General features: G+C 47.5%; 1 protein-coding gene across 7 annotated transcripts in view; it reads left to right on the top strand.

Moving 5' to 3' along the window:
• The window catches only part of ITPR1 (inositol 1,4,5-trisphosphate receptor type 1), a 3,145,915-nt gene that overhangs the window by 1,795,006 nt on the left and 1,327,938 nt on the right, over positions 1-22,971 (top strand). For 3 of the 7 annotated variants that reach the window (XM_069643503.1, XM_069643501.1, XM_069643500.1), the window contains 2 exons: positions 1,862-1,912; positions 9,646-9,693. The exons of 3 other annotated variants lie outside the window; for them this stretch is intronic. In XM_069643503.1, coding sequence (XP_069499604.1) covers positions 1,862-1,912; positions 9,646-9,693 — 99 coding nt within the window. The remainder of the gene's footprint in view (positions 1-1,861; positions 1,913-9,645; positions 9,694-22,971) is intronic. One more of the 7 variants, XM_069643502.1, reaches the window with a different exon arrangement.

Genomic DNA, 22,971 nt, shown 5'->3' with positions numbered 1-22,971 from the left:
TAGTATGCCAGTATAAACTGCATGCCATAAAATTCATGCACAGATGGCAATATGACCCACACAGGTTATCCAAGATGTTCCAATCAACTAGTCCTTTGTTCTTGCGTCAATGCGGTGAGAGGGCGGACTATTGGCACATGTATTCAGGTTTACTGGGACGAGGTGCTGGGTTGGATTAAGGACCCACAGGGGATCCAACGTACCCCAGAACCCCTTCTCATACTATTTGGGTTGGGGGAATCGGATGTGGAGCTCACTCCTATTGGCAGCTCAGGCTTTTCTGGTGATGCAATGAAAAGGGCAATTGCACCGGGAAAGAAAGAATGGGTTAATGTTGCCATCAATATTTGTACAATGGAAAAAATTACCACAGCTCTGCATGGGAAATGTGGGATGTATGAACTGCTATGGGGAGAAATTGTGATTTATTAGTAGCACTTAGAGATTGCAAATGAGTAAAGGAAAGCGGGAGCAGCCCATGCAGCCTAGTTGACTATGTTCAGTTAATCTAAACTGGCGTTTGGGATGAGTCCCAAATGAGGAGGCTCATGTGATACATAAGACTCTGTCTCGAACAAGCAACCGAGCCACCGGCTAATACCAAAGGAATGTATATAACAAACAAAACAAGGTGGTGTTTAGGAAAGTTGGTGGGGGGTAAAAGGTTTAAGTGTTTAAGTTTGTATTGTATCCCATACAATGTTATTCGTTTTCTATGTAATGACTTTGGAAAACCTAATAAAAGAACATTTTAAATGTTCAAAAAGTTCAAGGAAAGGGAGTAAAATTCTTCCTCTTCATAATCTTATCCATATCCCTGAAAAAATGTTGTTTTTTTTTAAATATGCACACTGCTGGTTAGGGTTGGCTGGGTGGTTGGGAGGTGGTCTGAGGTGGTTAACTGAGCTTCAGAATGCCCTTTCACTGGGTAGCAGGTTAAGCTTAAGGTTCATCTTAAATAATTCATGTGATTTGAATTGCCTTTATATAAAGGGGCGCAGGGTTTCAGTGGTGAAGGACCAGTTAGGAGCTGAAGCTAGCAGGAGGCTGTGCGAAGGCCGGGTAGTGGGACTGAGAGCAAAGCTTATAGCAGTTGAAAAAGCAGAGCGCACAAGAGGGTGAGTTGAGGGAGAAGTAATATGCGTGTTAGTTGGTGACAGGCCTTTAAGCGATTTAATGACTAAAAGTAGAAACTTGAGGAGTGAATGATGATGAATAGAGAGCCACCCAGCGGGGTAATAGGCAGAGGAGGGAAAGGTTCTAGGTAGTTTATAGAGGCTGCATGTGGACAAATGGAGTGATGGATGGATGGGTGGGTGGGTGGGTTTTAAAGAATACGAGTAGTAATCAAGTTTGTGGCGGGCCAGGATGGCTGTTGATTTTGGTAGTGTGATTGGTAAGGTGCACATGGATTTTCCTGCTATTCAGAAGATTGATACAAGCAGTATTGACTTATTTCATAAGTTCACTTCCAATTGACCCAGGTATTCTGAGCTCTGGATGATGGAGTTAGGTCAGGAGAAAATGATACAGTGAATGGGGTTGGAGGGGGAAGTGCTTGCATTGGAGGCAGGGAGGAATATGGCTTACGTTTTAGATGTTTTCTCATTGGACCACACCTTCCCTCAGGGCTCTACTACTAGATTTTTTTTTCAAAGTGGCAGCTGTGTGCTATCTCTTTCATTGGTAGATTCTATTCCTTTTTGCATTGCTCAGTGTAACTAAGCAGCTCTAAACGTTTTGTACTTGTGGATGTGTACTGCATTCTCTTATCTGGCACTCAATATTTTGATGCACAAATGTCTTAAGCAGTCCTGGATTCCATCTAACTCTCATTTCTTTTATTTCACTTCTGAACAAGCCGCCTCCTACCCCTGGGTCAGAGCCCCCAGAAGTGGAAGTCTCACCAGAGGTGTGTACACATACATACTTGTCAGTGACACACAAGTATGAGTGTTTGCTGTTTTTTTTTTGTGGCCTCATCTCCGTGTCTGGATCTTGCATGGTTGTTAGTCTTGATTTGAATAGTTTGGTCTGGAGGGTTTGGCTGTCATATACTGTCCTCTTCCGTTACAGCTATTTAGGGTCTCGTCCATCGTGGTTACTGTAGAATTATTTTTAAAGATCTTGATGTTAGTCTGCTCGCCTGTCCCTGGGGGTGTGTCCCTGGGTCATTCTTCTTAGCATGGTTTTGTGGTATGCTTTTGATCCACATGCCATTGCCAAATACCCCTTCTCCTGAAAACACCAGCAGGCCACCTCACTCTCAGACATGCACACCCTACACACATTCTTATCTGTAGTTGCTTTATTCTATTATGGCATACGTCCAGAGACCACCATCCTCCTTGTTATCTTAAAGTGGCTTCAAGGCGACGACGAAATGCCAGATTGTCTTGGACCGCCACAGCTTAAGAACATCCAGGCTTCTCCAGAGCCCTTGTAGTGTTTGTAACACCACTGAGTTAGTCTACCTACTTTAGCAGGAAACATTGTCTTGAAAAGATCTCAGACCTCCCTGTATCACCCTAGCATGTCATAAACATTGACATCTCCTTTGGGCTCTGCATACATTTCGGTTTTCCTAAGGCAGAATGATGAAATGCGCTCCTCCCAAATGCATTCTCTGTGTCATCATTTCCCTTAGCTTACATGCCAATGCTGTACTCTGCCAGATTAGCATTTGGACCGTGCTCTCTCAACTTTTTCTTCTACAACTAACAACCCTTTTTTTTTTTTTTTTAGCTCAAAGCAAATTAGAAGTGAACTTTGGAAGATGCCTAACACAAATGTGTGGATGTCTTCATCAGCATAGATCAGAATACTCACTGGGTGGGAAGGCAACCAGGATGCCTGCTCTGGGCAGTACACCCCCTCCCCTGTAGCCTCGTGAGCATCATTTGATTGGTCTTAAATCACCCATCGCAGTTGATAATTTCTCTTCTAGTCACACTACACCAACTTCAGCTATTGCTTTAGGAGTCCCAGGTGACCCTACATGACACCTTTAGGATACCAATTTTGGTGCAGTCTCTGTCATTTGTTTCCAAATCTTATTCTTTTGTTCGGTTCCCCCCCACACACTTGCACTACTTCCTTCCCACCTATGTCCATTAAGTTGTATGCAATTGCATTCATCTCCAGATCTTTAATGTTGCCTATTGTGTCATCAAGCACTACTCCGAAATGAGAGATTTTATGTTCCACTGAAACCATCAAGACCTCCAGATCCCAAGTGCTGGGTGCTGCCCGGACTGTTGATGCACCGAGTTACCAAGTTTGTATTAAATCCTATCCATTACTGCACTCAGATCTCAAGTGTTGGATTTTGTCTTTTCCATTACTTCGCCCAGCCAGTGGTCTGTGCTCATCCGTAATCTATACAGCACTGAAGACATATGGGGTTATCTCCACCTTGGAGCCTGTGTTCCTCATGAAGGTTCCAAGGTTATTCTCGTCCTTGTGGCACTAAGTTGTCCGCATCATAACCCTTTGTGTAGTTTTGCTGCCACATCACACAATAATTTGTACTCTGCTGAATGAAGCTGTAATGTGATGTTGTGGTACTCGGGGCACGATCTGTAGGTAGCTTTCCCCAAAGATACATTTAGTCATCTATGATTTCTCAGGCCATGCTATGCGCCTTGCCGAAGTAGAATGTTTTCAGTTAGTAATAATTTGTGAATGGACCAACTTGTGACAGCCTGGTCCATGTTGTTAATATGTTTAGTTCGAGGGGATTGGGTCCTCAGACGTATTCCATATCTATGACAGTAATCACCACAGCTGTGCTGCTTCGGAAAATCTTCGGGGTCTGCGTCCTGCATCGATGACGTCGATACGCCGCCCTCGAGGACGACCTCCGACGGCCGTCGTCACTGGATGTTATAAGTAGGATGCACGACGCCCGTAGCCTCAGTTCCGTTTCTTCCGCGAACGTGTTCGCTTCGGGAATCTCGACGCGCCTCGACTCTTTGGAGTTGCTGTTGCTTTCTCGGTTCTTCGAACCTGTTTGTGTACTAATTCTTCGTGAAGATGTCTACCTCGTCTTCCACACCGCGTCCGGGCTTTAAGAAGTGCAGGGACTGTGTGTCCAAGATGTCGGTCACAGACTTGCACGACGCATGCCTCTGGTGCCTCGGGGAAGCGCATGACACGGATGACTGTATCGACTGCCAGTCGCTCACGTCGAAAGCCTTGCGGGAGCGCAAGAATTATTTATCGGTAGGTAAGGTGTCCAAGCCCCAGAAGTCGAGGTCTGCAGGGATTTCGATGGACAACTCGAGGGGCGACTCTTCGCGTCGTCGTCGGAAGTCCAGTGGTCTCGGTCCCGAGTCGGTCTCGCCACTCCTCTGCCTCTTCGAGGCACTCCCGGAAGTGCCGTCATCGGTCGCCTTCCCTGTCCTCATCCGAGGACTCCACCCGTCGGCGGGTTGCTTACCCCACCAAGCATGCGATGCCAGAAGAATGGGCTTCCTTCGGGAAGAAAATGTTGGCGTTTCTCGAATTGCAGGGCACTGGTCCGTCCGCGCCTCCGAGTGGGGTCGGTCGTGATCAGCCGAGAGACGCCGCTCGCACGCCTTCGGGCTCGGGTGGATTCACGGGAAGGGTCCCGCTCGGACAAGGGGAATCGTTCTCGGCATGCCCAGTTCAGGTCCCGGTCCTCGACGCGCTCGAGACCAAGTGAGCCTGTGAAGTCTTCGAGGAAGACATCGACGCCTGTGGCGCCGAGGTCGTCGACGGACTCCATCGAGGCTCCGCCTTTGAGGAAGTTGTCGGCGCCCAGGATGTCAAGGGATACGCTCGGGGCTCCGCCCTTGAGGCCTGTGTCGACACTGTCGGCGCCGCGTCTGTCGTCGACGCCGATTCCCTCGATGCCGGCGCCGATTGACTCGACGCCTTTCGGGGCTGTGTCGACGGGGGTACCCCGTGGCTCAGGGGAACCACCTAGAAAGGCTCTGGCCAAGGTCAAGCATGGCTTTGGTTCCAGTTCTATGCCTTCTTACCGCCATCTGGAATTCATTTCAGAGGTGGATGAGGGCTCTGATGATGGCATGGTGCCTGACTCGATTCTCTCGGGCCATAGCCAGTTTGAGGACCTGAGGCAGTCCCTGCATGATGCTAGTGGGCTGGACACCTCTCCGGAGGTGGAGTTTTGTAGGCCTGAGCCTGGCACTCATGCCGATTCTTCGTACCGGCGACTTATGTCACGGGTCACCAAGTACTTGGGATGGTCTGCTCCCCCAGGGGAGTTTGTTCAGGATGACCTTATGGATATTCTCGACATTGGTCCACCAACTGACCCGGTACTGCCATTCCATATGACTCTGCAAAGAAGGGTGGCAGCGGCTTGGACTGCTCCGGAGAGTCTCCCGGCAGTGAGCAAGTCTTTGCCGCGAAAATACAGCCCAGCCAGTAGTGACCCCTGCTATTTGTGCAAGCACCCTACTCCGGAGAGTTTGGTGGTGCAGGCGGCTACGGCCCTGGCAAAGCAGGCGTCGTACCCTACCATTCCTCCTGATGGGGACAACAAGCGTTTTGACGGCAGGGCGAAGAAAGTGTTTTCTGCAGGGGGTATGGCACTTCAGGCGGCCAACTCCATTTGTGCCTTGTCTCGTTTCACGCACACTCTGTGGAACTGTGTTTCCTTGGCGGCTGAAAATATTCCCGAAGGGGATGAACGGGATGATTTCCTTGCCATGCCATGTGTGAGGCCGTTCAGTCCGGTTTGGACATGGCGGATTGCGTCAGCCGGTCCATGGCGGCGAGCACCGTGATTCGCAGGTTTGCGTGGTTTCGGAAGTCTGGGTTTGCTCCTGATGTGCAGCCCCGGCTCCTCAACATGCCCTTTGACAGGGAACATCTTTTTGGCAGCAACGCTGACGAGAGCCTTGAGAGGTTGCAGACCTCAAAAGCTGCAGCGAAGTCGCTGGGCGCTGTAGTTCGACAACCTCCGCCTTTTCGTCCTAGGGGACAGCAATGGAGGGGAGGTTCCTTTCATTAATACTCATCCTTTGGTAAAGCGAGAGGAGCTGCCAGTCAAAGGGGCCACCGTAGGAGTGCCAGAGGTGGAAAACAAGGTACTCGAGGTGCCAAGGCCGCTCGGGTTGTTGCCTCTTTGCCCTCAGGCAACGCCGCAGCCGCTTCAGCTCAGTCATGAGGCCATGTCCCGTGGTTCGCCGGTTGGGGAAGGCTGGCGCATCATCTTGCAGAGTGGCGCGCCATTACTTCAGATGTGTGGGTTCTGGAGATCATAACCCATGGCTACCGTCTTCCTTTCCGGCAGAGGCCTCAAGACAATCCACCTGGGAATCTCTCTTTGAAGAGTCCGGATCCGCTCCTTGCGCAGGAAATTCTATTCCCTGCTGGCGAAAGGCGCCATAGAACTGGTGCCTGTAGCAGAGAGGATCAAGGGATGGTATTCCCCATATTTTTTGATTTCCAAGAAAGACAGGGGATTGAGACCCATCATGGACTTGCGCGGTTTGAACAAATTCCTCAGGAAGGACAAGTTCAAGATGGTTACTCTCTCTCAAGTCCTCCAGGCCCTTCAACTTCAGAACTGGTTGGTATCTCTCGACCTCAAGGACGCTTATTTTCATGTGCCGATCCATCCAAAGCACAAGAAGTACCTGAGGTTTGCGGTTGCCGACTCGCACTTTCAGTTTCGGGTCCTGCCGTTCGGATTGACCTCCGCCCGAAGGTCTTCACCAATCTCATGGTAGTGGTGGCAGTGCACCTCAGGAAAGGGGGGATTCACGTCTACCCCTACCTGGACGATTGGTTGATCAGGGTGCCCTCTCCCGAGCAAGTCCTGGATCATCTGTCAGTCACCTGCCACTCCCTCCACAAGCTGAGCTTCTCCCTCAACTTAAAGAAGTCCCATTTGACACCAACTCAGAGGCTCCAGTACATCGGAGCAGTGCTCGACACGTCCCTGGGGCAGCGTTTTCCTCCCCAGGTGAGGGCTCATCACATTCAACAGATGGTGCACAAGTTTCAACTTGCCCAGACTCTCCCAGCGTTAGAGTTCTTGAGACTGCTCGGCATCCTGCATTCTTCTGGTGCCAGAGGCCAGGTTGCGGATGAGATCTTTGCAATGGGCACTCAAGCTCCAGTGGTCTCAGTCCTCCGGCAGGATGTCGGACCCTGTTCAGGTGCCGTCTTCGGTCACCCAGGACCTTCTGTGGTGGGCCGACGAAGGCAATCTGATGAGGGGGGCTCTATTTTGGCTGCCCTAGCCGGAGGGGACGATCGTGACGGACGGGGCTCATGCCAACGAGTTGACAGTCAGCGGTCGTTGGTTTCCGTCGGAGTCCAGGCTCCATATCAGTCTGTAGGAGCTGAAGGCCGTCAGGCTAGCCCTGAAGGCTTTTCTGCCGACTGTGCGAGGAAAGAATGTCCTGATCCTGACGGACAACACGGTGGCCATGCACTACCTCAACAAAAAGGGGGAGCGGGGCAGGGTCAATTCCTCTGTGCAGGGAGTTGATGCAGCTCTGTTCTGGGCAATCCAGCAGGAAGTTTCGATCTCAGCAGTTCATCTGGCAGGAGACGAAAACGAGACGGCGGACGCTCTGAGCAGGCAGAGCGTGATCTCTCAAACGTTTCCTCCAGTCCCCGGTCATCCCGCAAGTACTGCGGAGGTTACGGAGGTTCGGTTCCCGGATGATCCTCATTGATCCGGCGTGGGCCCGGAGGACGTGGTACCCGGACCTTTCTCGACTTGTCCATCTGTCCTCCACGTCGTCTTCCCTACCGAGACGATCTGCTCTCACTGGAGGGGGGGGTCAGGTTCTCCATCCAGAGGTCAGGTCCCTCAACCTTCACGCTTGGTTTCTGAAAGGTTGAGGTATAAGGATTGGGATCTCCCTGAAGACGTGATGGAGGGGATGCTTTCGCCCAGAAGGCCCGCAACAAAGGCCCTGTACCGTTGCCGTTGGAGGAAGTTCTGCGACTGGTGCAGGGTTAAGAATGTGGATCCTTTTGCATGTGAAATTCCAATGGTTCTGTCTTTTTTGCTTTCTTTGGCCCACAGGGGCCTTCAAGTGGGTACCATTAAAGGTTACCTGGCGGCGCTGCCCATATTTAAGCGCTCTTCTGAAGAGTGTTCCTATTTTAAAATTCCTTTAATTTCTCAGTTTCTGAAAGGGCTCACTAATGGTTTCCCTCCGTCACCTTTCCAGTTGCCCGGTTGGGATTTGAACCTTGTTCTCAAGTTTCTGATGGGTGCTCCGTTTGAGCCTTTGCATTCATGCCCTTTGAGACTGTTAACTCTGAAAACTGTATTTTTAGTTGCGGTCACTTCCACTTGCAGAGTGAGTGAGTTACAGGCACTTTCAGTTAAGCCACCCTTCACTGTGTTTCATAAGGACAGGGTTGTCCTTAGAGTTCGTCCTGCTTTTCTTCCGAAGGTGGTGTCGGAATTTCATTTAGGCCAGAAGGTTGTTCTTCCGGCATTTTATCCTCCTCCACATCCTGGTAAGGAAGAGGAGAGGCTCCATAGGCTTGATCTTAGGAGAGCGTTAAGCTTTTGTATTTCACGCATGTCCCGGGTCAGAGTGGACGATCAGCTCTTTATTGTTTACGCTGGAAAGCGTTTGGGACACGCTGTGACGAAACAGACTTTGTCTCGCTGGATTATTTTGGCTATCTCTGAGTGTTACCGCTTGGCGGGTAAGGACCCACCTGTCGGCTTACGGGCCCAGTCTACCAGGGGTATGGCTGCCTCTACTGCCCTGCAGAGGGGTGTTCCTATTCGCAACATCTGTGATGCAGCCACCTGGGCTTCAGTACATACTTTTGTACGTCACTATTCCCTTGATTCCATCCGGGGGACGGATCTGGCCTCTGGCCAGGCGGTCCTTTACTCCGCAATTTGATTGGGCATGCTAAATTTCTGTTTTCTAAATTCTTTTTCCCACCTCCTTGCATTGGTACTGCTTTGGGAGTCTGTCATAGATATGGAATACGTCGGAGGACCCAATCCCCTCGAAGAAAAAGTTACTCTCTTACCTGGTAACGTTCTTTCGATGGGATGGTCCGACGACGTATTCCATATCGCTCTCTCCCTACCTTCCCCGCTACAGAATTTCTTATGCGATTGCAGTTTCCGCAAGGCTTTGTGTGTCAGACTGGCAGAAGACTGGTGGCACACGTTCTGGGAAAAAAATACAACTGAGGCTACGGGCGTCGTGCGTCCTACTTATAACATCCAGTGACGTCGGCCATTGGAGGATGTCCTCGAGTGTGGCGTATCAAAGTCATCAAGGCAGGACGCAGACGCCGAAGATTTTCCGAAGCAGCACAGCTGTGGTGATTACTGTCATAGATATGGAATACGTCGTCGGACCATCGCATCGAAAGAACGTTACTAGGTAACTTGTTCATTTGGTTGCAAAATCCTTCCTTCTCTTCATGCCAAATTAGTGTGCTCTGTGCATGCTCAATTTATAGGATGTTTTTCCCTCCGGTAAGCCTTGTGTGTTTGGACTGAGGGAGTCTGCCTAGTCCAGCTCTATTGCTATCTGTGCATGTTACAGTAGTCCTGCCTGGTACCTGTCACTTTCATAGTTCTGTGGAGTGTATCTGTCTTGCTAGTTCTTTGGTTCATTACTGTAAAAAGCCTTTCTACGTACCCGACAGGAACTTGATCCAAACATTTCCATGAAACAAATGGAGGATGAGAAGAGGGTATGTATTTGCAGCAAACGATCCTATCACTTGTCACCTGCCCAGAAACTCCTGCGTTCTCATTGTAAACATGCATGTCTTCTCCACCCCAAGATGGTCGTGAGTGATCCCTCAGACCATCCATTTTCACCCCTGAGAGTGACTCATGCAACTTGTAACTCATTATATTTCCTCATACTTTATTTCCACACACATTTTCTCCCCTCCTCCCGACCACAGAATATATGTGCATGAACCCTCTTACTTGAGTAAACTTGTTGTCATCCAGCAAGAAATGCTTTGGTAAAGTTCCAGCTACCCTCTTCATCGTGTATTCCACTCATTTGATCATGATGGATATTAATCTCCAGCCTGTTCATATATGTTGGTTGCAAATGTGGTTTCCCACGACCCCAGTGATTAAATCAATTAAGGATGATTGTTAATCTCGCTGGTATTTTTTAAGCTCATCCTTAAATTTCTGATGTTGATGTTCAGTTTCTTTGCAAATGTGTTAAAAGTAAAATAAGTATGACATTGATCCTTTTTGATATCGAGCCCCTTGGCTCTTGCATTGAATCTGACCAGATCTCTTCCTATTGCGGGATGCTGGCTAATTCACTACCTGAAGCCCTGCCCCTGAAAGACAGTTCAAGGGTTTGGTGCGTGCAACGTGATGCTTAAGCCCTGAGTGAGTGAGATCGTTTATAAAGAGTGTACTGCGAGCAAAGTCTTCTCTTGGCTGTTAGTCACTGCTGAGGGTGCAATTGCAGCTTAGGGTAATTAGTTACTGGAAATAGTTTTTAAGCGTGCTCTGAATTCTAGGCATAGGTTCAGTAGAAATGTTCTATTGACATGGGCCCCATATAGAAAATATATCTACTTCCCCAGGAGCACTGTGTAAACTTACAAGGCCAGCATTAGTAATCCGTTTGTCTTCTGAGATAGCTATTTACAAATGTATCCAAAGCTGTCATGATCTCTGCTTCCAAAAGATCAGGACTTGCCCGACTCCCTTGGAAGCAGACCCATAACCCCAGTTCCGAGTGCCAGCCAGTCCCAATTGGGACCTTTTGGACCCTGCCCTGGCGCCAGTGGCACCAGGCTCATAAAGATGCCCAGTCCCAGCGCTGGAAGCGCCGGGCTCATAATGCTTGGGTGGATTTACCTGCAGCAGACCATGCTGCTTACTTACCTGCCAGTTGAACCCCTGATCCTCTTCTGTTTGGGACTACTTTTCCTGTTGGGTGGGGCAGGAGCCACTCCCTAGGTTCAGAACACTGGAACTCTTCTGGAAAGCAGGAACTCTTTTCTTACCTAGGCGTGGCTGTGGAAGGAGACACCTAAGCACTACAGGAGGCTATTTAAACCACACCCGATGGATGAATCTTGCTTTGTGTTATTCTGCATTCTCTGCAGCAGAACGCTCATTGTGTCTTCTGCTTCTGATCCTGGGCCTAAGGGAACAAAGGCTTACCATCCTGGAATCCAGTCTTCAGCAGCACCTGTAAAGACAAAGAAAGAACAGGTTAGCACTACGGTCTTCAGTGGAGCGCATCTCTTACCTGGTCCATCGGCTGTCATCAACGCCTCGCGCTGCATTCCGGCATCTGAAAGACAAAGGCTTACCTACTCTTCGCATGCTCCGGAGGTCTTCGCACTGCATTCCGGCATCTGAAAGACAAAAGCTTACCAGCTCTTCGCACGCTCCGGAGGCCTTCGGCGCTGCATCCCGCATCTGAAAGACAAAAGAAGGTTCGTTTAAAGACATTGGGCAACTTTATTACTCACGTGCCATTACTCCTTCCCACGCCGAATCCAGTGGGTATTCCAGCACCCGTCAGCTTCTCTAAAGCTCCGAACTTGTACCTGCAAGATAAAAGGGACAGTTAGTGCGCATCGTGAAGCAGGCTACAAGCGCTTACTTACGTGCTTCCAGGCACTTCTATTCCTCACGCGGGTTCGATCCTCAACTCTCATCAGCCCGCCATCCGCCATCGCCGGAACCCTGCAAAACAAGAGATATCATTACAAAAGACTTTTAATACATTTGAAGTGCCCAGAACTTACCGTTTGTGCAGTTAACGACGGACAGCAGTCCTCTGAGGTCAAGAGGCCTGCACCCTTATCCTGTGAAGAAACTGGTTACGGCACCCTGCCCCGAGGCAGATGGAGAGCTCGGCGTTCACTTACCTAAGGTGAGGGCGTTAACCTTTGGGGTTCTACAGGAGAAGAGAAAGGGAAGAGGAGAGAGGCACCCAATAACCCCAGTTCATTAATCCCATATTTTCTATCTGCAGACATCTTACTCTTCGAGTCAGACATACAGTGCACAGAGGTCCAGCCCAAAGAGCCAACCGTGTGTTACACATCACCTTTGAAGATACGGCATTCACCCAGTCAAGACCGGCGCCTCTGCGGGAATCAGTTGAGCGTTACAAAAACCTATTTATGGCCTGCTATCTATAATCACAAATGTAGAAGGCACATTACCTTAAAGAATAGGCATCTGCATCCAGACTCAATGTAGTCTCTAGTGGATAAACCCAGGATTAGCCTAACTGCTGCACACTGTGTCACTTGTAGTTTATCTTTGGAGGAACTACGGAGTCCAGCTAGACTGGAGTTGATCAAGTTACTAAACACACAGCCCTGTCCTCCAGATCAATGAAAGGGGGAACATGGCATAGTTGATTGAATTGGAAAAAGAACAAGTTTTCTTTACTCAATTGATCAGGGACATCGAGTCCATCAATAGGGAGGGTTATATAAAGGGGAAGCAGTCAGAGAATCCCAGTGAGAAACGAGGAAAAGTATATTGACACAGGATTTTCAGTGAGCTGGAATGGGCCCGGTGGCTGAAGAAATTCTAAGCGGTAAGTAGTGATGGATTGTTAAGAAGAATATTTGGCTGGAATATCCATGGCATTGCTCGTGGCATGGATTGTCCTGTGTATCGGTTCTCTTTGTGATTTCCACCATATAAAAAAGCTTATTTGGTATGTACATACAGCCACAAAAATGATAACTGTATTTTCTTTCATATTCTCTTTGTGTTCTTGAATAATTTCTTGTTACAATCAGTAGGGCTGTTTCTGAACAAGGAGCATCTCCAAAGAGCCCTTCTGTGGATTGCATCCTCCCACAGATTACTCATTTGGATAGATATTCTCCAGGCCAGTTGCTCTTGGAAAATGTTGATGGCACCTTTACTCTCATGCTTCAAGTCTATGGACACATGACATTGGCGACCATACATATAGTATGCACTAGGCCACCATTCCCACAGTTCCCTTTTTCCGCTCTGTGTTCTCGAAATGTTTGCGGAAAAATAAATGTTGGCACCACAATGCAGGGCCCCAAACAGTCGGGCTTTAATCGCAGTAGGGAGTGCTGCTCCAAGATGCCCATTAACAACCTGCACAATATTTGAGTGGTGTTTAGGGAAGCCCTTGGAGTAATGCAGCTCGTGTCCATCTGACAGCCATATTGCCCTGAGGGGAATGTGCAGCGGAGTTGGCGCTAGGCTGACCCTGATCGAAGTCACCTGCTTGCTCATCCTGGAGTCTTCGTAGGCTGACACGCAAGAGCCAATACCAGAGACGGATGGGAGGGCAGGCACCATGAAGGTTAGAAATCCCATTCTTGTGAGTTCACCACTCTTCTACAATAAAAAGAAAAGAAGGCAAAGACTGGACGATAATGAATGTTCGAGTGAAGTGGTAAATCTTATCCATCGAAGGGGGCGTTTAGGGGAGGCGTTTGAGCAACACATGTTGATAACTTTTTTGGAGGCTGCGACCGGTACAGATTCTGCCTCGACATCGTAGATGATGGAGGGATATTATGAAAGCTTGGAGTCGAGTTGCACGCCCCCGAGCTCAGCCCCCTCAAAGACTATCAGCATGTCTAGTTCAACCGCTACCTCTGCTGGTGCCAGTGTGTAGAGTTCGACGCAGCCACTGCTGTTCAAGCCCTGACTGCTCTGCAACTCCTGCGCTACATCCCGACGTCGAGGCATGCGCATTTTCAGTCAATGACAGCCATTTTCAGTGACTAAGGAATAGTCCCTTTTCGGTTCAAGCCACTCTGCCGAGCAGGCACAACACTTTACCAGACTTCACGAAAGACCATGCTGAGGACATGGAGCTGGCTTCACAATTTTGCGTTGCAAACAGCCTCGACACGTCCCCTGACTTTGTGATGCAGCAGGCGGTGCTGTACAAGCACCCCAATGCGCAGGTGGCATGAATTCATCTCCAATGCTTGGGTGCAAAAATTGGTCCGTCAATGTTGGGCAGAAACCTGTGCAGTTCCCTTAGGGACCACTGCAAAAGATTTAGGACTACAGGTAGTTGGCAGTAAACCCAATTGGTAGCAGTCATGTACCACCCAAATGTACCAGGTAGCTGTGGCTCAAGATGAGTTAGGCAGTATGCAGAGTATACACAATAGGTACAGAGACACAGTAGTACAAGCAAACACTGAACAGAGCTTTGGTGTAAAAGTATATAATTATTTATTTAAAGACACACTTGTAATTTACACTAGCACAAAAAGAGGTAAGTAAATTCAACACACAATCACTATTACTAGATGTACATCCCTTATTCCTTATTAGACAAGTCTTAGTTAACACCATTTATTTCCAGACAGAGGTGAGCGCTTAACTAAAGATGGTACTCCAATAAGTTAAGAAAAAGGGAGGGAAAAGGCAGAAATTAGGAAAAGCACACAACGCAATACTTTAGAAGCACCCAGCAAGGCAGGAAAGTCAAGTCTACTTGTGAGCAAAAAGTTCAAAGGCCAGGCTCCCTCTTTGAGAGAACAGAGCACCAATGCGCCCAAGATCACAGTTTTAAAAGTCTTGAAAAGTCTTGCCGGGAGTTCAGAAAAGAATTAAGTCAGCTCAGAAAAGTTCAGTTAGCCAGCCTAGGCTCAACCCAAGTGGTAAGTGGGAGCTTTTAAGAGTCACCCCACACAGACCGTTGCGAGGGAGGCCAAGCGGACACAGTACTTTTAAAGTGGATAGGATCCTCCAGCAGGGGCAGTTGTTCCTCGCAGCGGGTGCAAGTCACAGCGTCGTCCAGAGGAGGAGATGGTCTCGACGTGGAGGAAAGCTTAAGGTCGTTGCACTGCCAGGGAAGAAACCAGCCGCGGAGTTCTCCGGTTAAAAGGTAAGACCCTTTTATTCGCGATGGTGGAAAAACCATGGTATTCCGGTTGCCGGGGTGCTTGGCACAGGCAAGGCGGCCACGAGATGATCCGGGAAGGCGAAAAGACAGGCAAACTGGTTATCCCAGTCAAAGGAAGAAGACTCTCCGGACTGGAGATCTCCTCTGTTGTCGGGAAAAGTGGTGAGACGGTTCAGAAGGGCTCCACCAGTGGTGTCGTCGTTGCAGGTCGGCTCAGCTTCTCCCTCTTCAGATTCTTTAGGTCCTGTGGCGACTTCTGAAGTTCCAGTCCCCAAAGCCCTGCTTTTATGCAGCAAACCCCCATTCATTCAGCCTAGCTGTCAATCAAACATGAGAAGTGGTGAGCCGGGCGCCTCACCACTTCGGCCAATCACACAAGAGTGCGACTTGAGTTGCCAAGGCAACTCAGTCCAGGGTGCCTAAACCCCCTCCCACACTCCCTGTGGTACACAGACAGAGTGGCACCACTTTTGGAGGCTTCTGTGGAGAAGCCCGCCAAAAAGTGGAACAAAGGGCTCGACTTGGGTTGGAGTCACAGAAGAGAACACAAACGCCATTTTGGAACCGAGTTTTGGCAAAAATTACCAACCGGTGATTTTATATTAATTTAATAAACTGGCGGTATGTTCGAGGCTATATTAAAAAGTGGTAGCCTCGAACAATGGGAAAATCCCATAGGAAAATATTTGCGTTCGAATATAAAAAGTAGTATCCACTGCCACCAGCCAAAACTCAATCGGGGGGGACGGAGACGTGCCCCCTCGAACAACAGACCCCGGGGCAATCGAATTACCCCGACCAGTACGTCCACAATATGATGGTTTGTACTGGTTTCTGTTCATAATTTGGGACTAGTAAAGCCAATGGTGACTTTACATGCCCTGGGAGACAGTAGTCAGTCCCAGGGTATGGAGTCTATGTTTGGGGGTCGCTACGACACCCCTGGGTTTACTGCACGGAGGGTGCTGTGTAACCCACATACCAAAAACACATGAAGCCTTATGGGGTAAGGGACCCCATAGCCCATAAAACACATTCAAAGTCAAAGGAACACCTCAAATCATGTCTAAGAGTGCGAGAAAAAGAGTCTCACTCTTAGCAGGAGAAAAAAAAGAAACCCCAAAAATCCAGCAAAGCTGCTGGGGGACTCACTAGGTTTGGGAAATTAGCCTTTACAGGCAATTCTCCCTAACATTCAAGGCTATTGTCTAGCGTTCCTTTGCAAGCCTCCAAACAGACCACCCATGCCCCCTGGCTACCCAGAGCGTTAATTTGGGAAGGAGTTGTACACCCTGTTGTCAAAGTGCACGGTGGAAGAGGTCCCATTTTCGGGGAAGGTGAGCGGAAGGTATTCTCTCTACTCCTTAACACCCATGAAGGGCCAAGCATTCATCCCATCATGGACCTCTGGGTCTTGAACAAATTCCTGAGGAAGGAAATGCTCTGGGTGGTGACATTGAGAGATCCTTCAGGCTCTACTGGGCCAGGACTGGTTGACCTTATTAGACCTTTAGGATTTACTTACTTCCATGTTCCAAGTTCCTGAGGTTATTCTTCAAGTCTCAGGGTGTTTAACCAAGCTTATAGTCGTAGTGGTGCCCACTTCCGAAAAGAATGAGTTTGTCGTCCTGATATTGAGCAACTGGCTCATCCATGGCTTTTCCCCAAGCATGCATCGAGACATCTCAAGGGCACCTGCCTGCTGCTACATGGCTTGTTGCTTCTTCCCGCTGACCAACACACCACCATCCCAGAAGCTCAATTTCATTTGGGAAGTCCTGAACTTGTGGTCAGGAAAATATTTCCATCTAAGTGAAGTGTTGCCAACATTCAGCAAATAGTCATTCTTGTTTCGGAACACACACATGCTACCAGCTATGCTCCAGCTTTTCTCTGGCTTCTGTGAGTAATTATAGTTTTCAGACAACATTTTAGATGTTCTGTGTTTTGAGGACCAATGATTTGACATGGTGGTCCAGCTAGAAGATTTTGATGGTGCGGGAACCATTGTCTAAGCATTGGCCAGAGGCTCTGGTTTTCACGGACACTTCACACTAAATATATGGGGGCTAACTGCGGGGAACTGCAGGTTAGGTGACTTTGGTCAATGGCCCACTAAGAGCACCAATTTCAGAGGAAAATTCCCTCCAGCAGAAAACTTTGCACTTCCTGTTCACACTCGAGGCAAACAGATCAGCTTGAGGAGGTTCGCAAAGGGTAAAGATCTCTGGAAGAACTTTCTGGCACTTTTCTCACTCGTGGGAGACCGGGCTCTGGCTGTTCAGGGCATACGCCATCGTATTCTCCTTCCGTGTGAGGTGAATTGCTGTTAGGGAGAACCTGTTCTGTAATGCCTAGAACCTAAGCTGCATCACCTCTCTGCACAGGGGGAAGTGACCCTACACCACCTCTATTGTTGATGTTGTCCATGGCCACTGTGTTGTACGTCATGATCAGGACAGTCTTCGGCTCTATGGAGGGCAAGAAGGCCATCGGAGCCAGTCTGACTCCCCTCTGCTCCAGCAAGTTTATGTGAAGTTGTGTTTCCGCCAGGGAGCACAGCCCTCTTAGTCAGCTTTTTCAGGCGAGTCAGGTCATTCAGGTGAGTGCCCCAGCCTTTCAGAGATGTGTCAGTTACTACGGTTGCCTACTCTTCTGCCATCAAGTTCTCTGTGCAAGCCCACCACAGGAGAGCCTGAGCGACTCTTCTCAGGACTTGAATCAAGTCTTTCATACAGCCAGAGAACTGTTGCCATTGAGACTTAAGGGCGTAATGGATTGATCTCATTCTAAACCGAACCTCTGGCACCAGGAAGATGCAGGATGCCATGAGTCCGAGCACCTGCAAAATGTCTAGGGCTGACAGGTATTGGGGGTTCTGGAATTTGGTGACCAGTTGCAGGATATGTAGAGCCCTGGGAAGGGAATAGGGGTGGAGGGGGAATACCTTGCTTGAAGGAGAACCCGGGACAGCTCCAATGAATTGGAGCATTTGAGAAGGTGTCAGCTGGGACTTCTTAAAATGGAGGGAGAAGCTCACCGTTTGGAGGTGGTGGCAGGTGCGATTGAGATGATCCAGGACTTGTTCCGGAGACTGTACCCTGATTAACCAATCGTCTATGTAGGGACAGATGTAAAACCCCGCGCCCCCTCCCCTTTCCTGAGACCAGCTGTCACTACCGCCAACAGCTTGGTGTAGACCCTCAGGGCAGAGGTATGCTGAAAGGCAGAACTCAAAACTGGTAGCAAGTATTGCCTACAACGAACCTCGGTTACTTCCTGTGCTTTCAGCAGATCGGCACATGGAAGAGTAAGCGTCCTGTAGGCCGAGTGGCACCAACCAATCCCGAATTTCTAGGGCATGGAGGATCTGCAAGAGTGTTACCATCTTGAATTTATCTTTCCTGAGGAACTTGTTGAAGCACCTCAGGTTCTAGATCGGTCGCAGACCTCAGTCTTACTCTGGGACCAAAACATACTGGGAGTGTATACAAAGAAAAAAGGCACATCGCTAGGCTGTGCAGAGAAAGTGAGAAAATAGTCTTTGGAACATCTCATTCTGTAATGCCATACAACCCTTCATTTTAGATCTAGATATCATGCCAAACTCATCTTCTCTTTTCAGAACCAAACCAATTCATTAACCGTATGACCCTGTTTTGCAAAATGTGGGTCAGTGTGACTGCTAAAGTTCCTTTCCGAATTTTAGAACCGTGTTCATTAATTCTGAGGTGAACTGCTTGTGTGGTGTTACCAATATACATTTTTTTCACAAGGACAAACTATAGTATAAATCACATTAGAAATTCTGCACGTTGTGAATGATTTTAGGTGCCAAGTTTTTCCTACACTTTCAAAGGACTGAACTTTTTTGGAAAACATGCATGCCACATAAGACTGACAACGATAATGTCCTACGACTGGATTATTGGCCAAATCCAGTTGAATGGCTGGATTCCTATTGCCTGAAACCAGTATCTGCTTAAGGCATTCACTTTTTTTAAAAAAAGAAAATAACGTCTTGCCAAAGGAGCTATACAAAGCGTGTAAAATATGGCAGTTCTTCAAAATAGAGCCACGTATAGCCTGGCAATGTTGACAAAAAGTCAAGGCACAAACTAATAAATAATTATTTCTGCGTGATGATTAAATCACATGATGTCGGTACAATTTCTCCAAAGCCGCAGAAACATACCATATGGTAAATTGTTGATCAGTCTCCTAGGATGTTGGCTAGGAAAATGTGAACGTGTGTTCCGTTGACTTTCGGAATAATTCAGTCTCCAAACAACCTTCATAATGGAAAAGGCGTTAATCCAAAAATGGTATTGTCAAGGAATCCAATTCCCATGTGAAATGTAAATTGTAGTCCATGTGATTCATCCAATCAACAAATTCCATGAGTTTACTTTTGATGTCATTAAATATGATGAAAATATCATCAATGTACCTTTGGTACAAGCCTAGAGATTGAAAGAAAGGGTTGTCATTATTTGGGATGAATATGCAGTATGGATAAATTAGGTGCAAACGTACAGCCCATAGCAGCCCCCTTACTTTGTAAAAACAAGAGGCTCTATATCTAATGGGACCAACAACTGCAGGGATGGATCAAAATCCAATCCCTCCACCAAGTTAATGATGTCCCTGGAAGCCGACTGCAGATGGGGAAGTAGCGATTCACTGAAAAAGCTGCCTCTCTGGGTGACAGCAAGTGCGCCCAAAATAACACACCCCTCTGGGATCCTTCCGGGGTTGAGTGTTTCCATTTTTTCATTACACTTCTCTAGCCATATATCTCGTAATGGACAGGGCAGTCATTAGTTGTGCAATTGATTTTCTGACCTTAGGTGCCCTCACTCAAAGTACCACATTTCTTGGCTGCTGTGAACTTTTTATGTGGAGTCAACAATAATGATATTTTGACTAGAGAGCACTGTATTCTATGGAAGTCCCATTGTCGGTAAGCAGCCTTCTGCTGGGGAGCTGTCTCATTGACCTGGTAATAATCCTGCCTGCAATTGACAAATCCTTCTTGTTTACAGTCTAGTGTTTATTCTTCTCAGCTGTGATTTAATGCCTTCACCAATTCCCAAGTAATTTCTGGGTCGTTTTGTATACAGCACACATGAGTGATACTCTGTGTGTGGCTTTCCCAAGCCTAATTGTGTTGAGGGCTTTCACTGTCTCGTTTGCACTTGATTGAGGGATCACCTTGCCATTGTTCAACCATTGGTTTTCAGGGACTGTTCCAGTTAATTGAATATATCTCATCTAAATTAGAAGCACATTATCCATTTCTGCTTCATTTTTTTGTAAATTGTCTTTGCCCATGGGAAACCATTGCTGGGGGGCAGACAGTCATTTATTTCTGTATTTCGATTTGGATTTAGAAGTTATTCTTTGACGAAGACATTATAAATTATTGACATATGTCGAAACCGGTTGGGTGGTGTTGAAGACGGCTGGATTGGCCATAAGATGGAAATATGAAAAGTCAAAGCCTTTTTTTTTTATTCCGTCTTTTTAAGTTTAACATTATTTGTTCTGTTTTCAAATATTGTGTTCTTATATTTAGGTTGGTTATTAGTTATGAAATGATGTATGATTGTGGACTGACATTTTCGGAAGTGTCTCCAGTTTTTGGGTTGTTTTGAAATATGTCAGGTATATTTATCGGTGCTCTCTGCTCTTAACATATAGGCTGTTAATTTATGCGATTCATTTTTGTATTGAATAATTTAAAAAAAGTCTATTAAGAAAGAATATTTTTGCCTCTTTTTCTGAATATAAGAGGAATCCAAAGGGCATAGCAGCCTGGATCAAAGGATAAGACGGAGGGAAAACGGGGATCAATTGAACATTGTTTAGAGAAAAGAATAACCCCCGAAAACCTACTGAAGGAGTTACAAGGATTGGTACAGAAGGTGACAAAAGACTAGTTGAAAATAGTTTAGTAAATGAACTTTGGCGTGAAGAAGAAACTCTTTGGGAAGAGCCATTCAGGAGAAGGGAGTCATTCTTCTGTCTACATTTAGTTGGTTAAAATAGTGGTATGGTCAGATGGAACTTGTTTTTGGACAGCAGACTATTTTTATTGGAGACATACTGACGAGCACCTTAGTTATTTATATAGGCAGGGCATACCCTCAGCAATAGGGAAAGGGAGGCATTATTATAATTTAATAAATAAGCAGTAGAAATGTCAACAAAGAATCCACGTCCTTTTTGTTGGCTGCCACAAGAGACACATCTGTGCCAAGGATATTCATGAATTGCCCTTCTCGGCTGGCGACTTATCTCAGATGATCGAGTATCCATGTATATCCATGCATCAACGATTTGCTGGTCTGGACCCCTTCACTCCCTTATGCCCATGAAAACACAAGGACGACTATACCGTATACATCAATTACGGCAAGTCCTTCTTACACCCCTCCCCGGCAAATAACGTTACTGGGAGCACAACAGAATAGTCCTTGCACCGCTACCAGTCTGCCCACCGGGTTCAGACTATTCTTGAAAAAATCCACATGCTATCACTGTACCATTCTCTTTGAGGTGGGGTGAGAATTTAGAATGTGGAAGGTAGAAGAAAGATGCTTGAGTGAAAGTCAGTTGAGAGGAGACCAGAGAAGAGTCTGGTGGGGTGTACATGTGTTCTTAATAAAGAAAGCTGTAATCACCTACCTGTTCCTGGATCATTTAATTGGTGACAAGGTTCAACACAACAACCCCACCGAGTAGCCGTGGTTGAAGGGACCCATGTGAAGTCTGGGCCATCCTGCTCTGTGGGCCTGCCCTGTACTGCCACTACGTGAACACCGCGTTCGGATCGAGCCATGATCAGGGAGTTGAAACCAGTCTCCTCTTGAAGTTGCCCTGCCTAAGAAAAGGTGAGCAGCAGCCTTGCCTCCCGGCCCTTCATGTGTGCTCATTGTGGGCTTTTTTTGTTTGCGTCTCAAACTAGTGAAGCAATTCCCCCTTCACATCCAGTGCTACATTCAGGACGGAGGTTGTCCTTCCCTGCGCGTGAGACCCATGTGCGTTGAAGCGCAGTGCAAGTATAGCAGGGTGCCAGTAACCCCAGCGCGCGCTGAGGAAAGTTGTGCAGTGTCTGTCAGCTGAAGCCAACACAGACTGCGCACCGAGGCAGCATAGCAGGAAGTAGGGCGAGCAAACTCAAGGGGATAATGGAATGCAGCAGGTCAACTTGATAGTTACCTGGGTTATGGATGACAACAGTAAAGGAAAGGACCTTGCTGTGCGCCATTTTGGTATCCTGGGTAACCAGTGACCACAGGAGGATTGTGCGTTGTTTAAACTTAGTGCACCCACTAATGCCTCTAAATCATTTGCCATGATAAAACGCAACGTGAGGAGAGTGTTGAGCACTGCATCCGTCTCATGATCGATGAAATATAAACTGTCAAACTACTATCATCACATTGTATAACAGACTAATCTCTATTCATATGAAAATTAAATTGTCTACATAAACAAGCAGAGTCCATTAAAGGCACAGCAACTGCTCCACAATTGGTGAAATATACCATTAAAGTCTAACTATACAAAATATACCTATCCACATATAAAATGAAAAGAAAGAAACATTTATTTTTGTGGGAGCAGGATTCAATTCATATATCGTGTACAACAGTTATACTTTGCTGGTTGATTCGAACTACAGTATTGCCTACATACAGTGACTTCACTAGAGTGACATGGCTATATAAGGGGTACCACCTCCAAATTATTTTTTGGCCATTCAATGGGAACCCAGCATACCCTGGAAAAGATGGAAAAAATATATTCTAATGCATTGTATGGGGAATTATGACCAAGAACAATTTGAGAATTTGCCACAGTTATCTGAGGAGGAGTCGGCAAATCTTTCAGAGTATGACGACGGCGGTGACGGGACGGAGCTCCCATCGCCCCCAGCCCGGGCCTCCCCGCCCGACGAGATCTGATCTTTCCATGCAATGATCGCCAGGGCATTGTCATGATCTCTGCTTCCAAAAGGTCAGGGTTTTCCCAACTCCCTTGGAAGCAGATCCATAACCCAGGTTCCGAGTGCCAACCAGTCCCAATTGGGACCTTT

This window comes from Ambystoma mexicanum, chromosome 2p (genome assembly GCF_040938575.1).
Source record: "Ambystoma mexicanum isolate Mex_15411 chromosome 2p, UKY_AmexF1_1, whole genome shotgun sequence".
In the NCBI taxonomy this organism is placed as follows: domain Eukaryota; kingdom Metazoa; phylum Chordata; class Amphibia; order Caudata; family Ambystomatidae; genus Ambystoma; species Ambystoma mexicanum.
The sequence above is the reverse complement of the archived record's forward strand: the minus strand, read 5'-3'. Positions and strand labels throughout refer to the sequence as shown.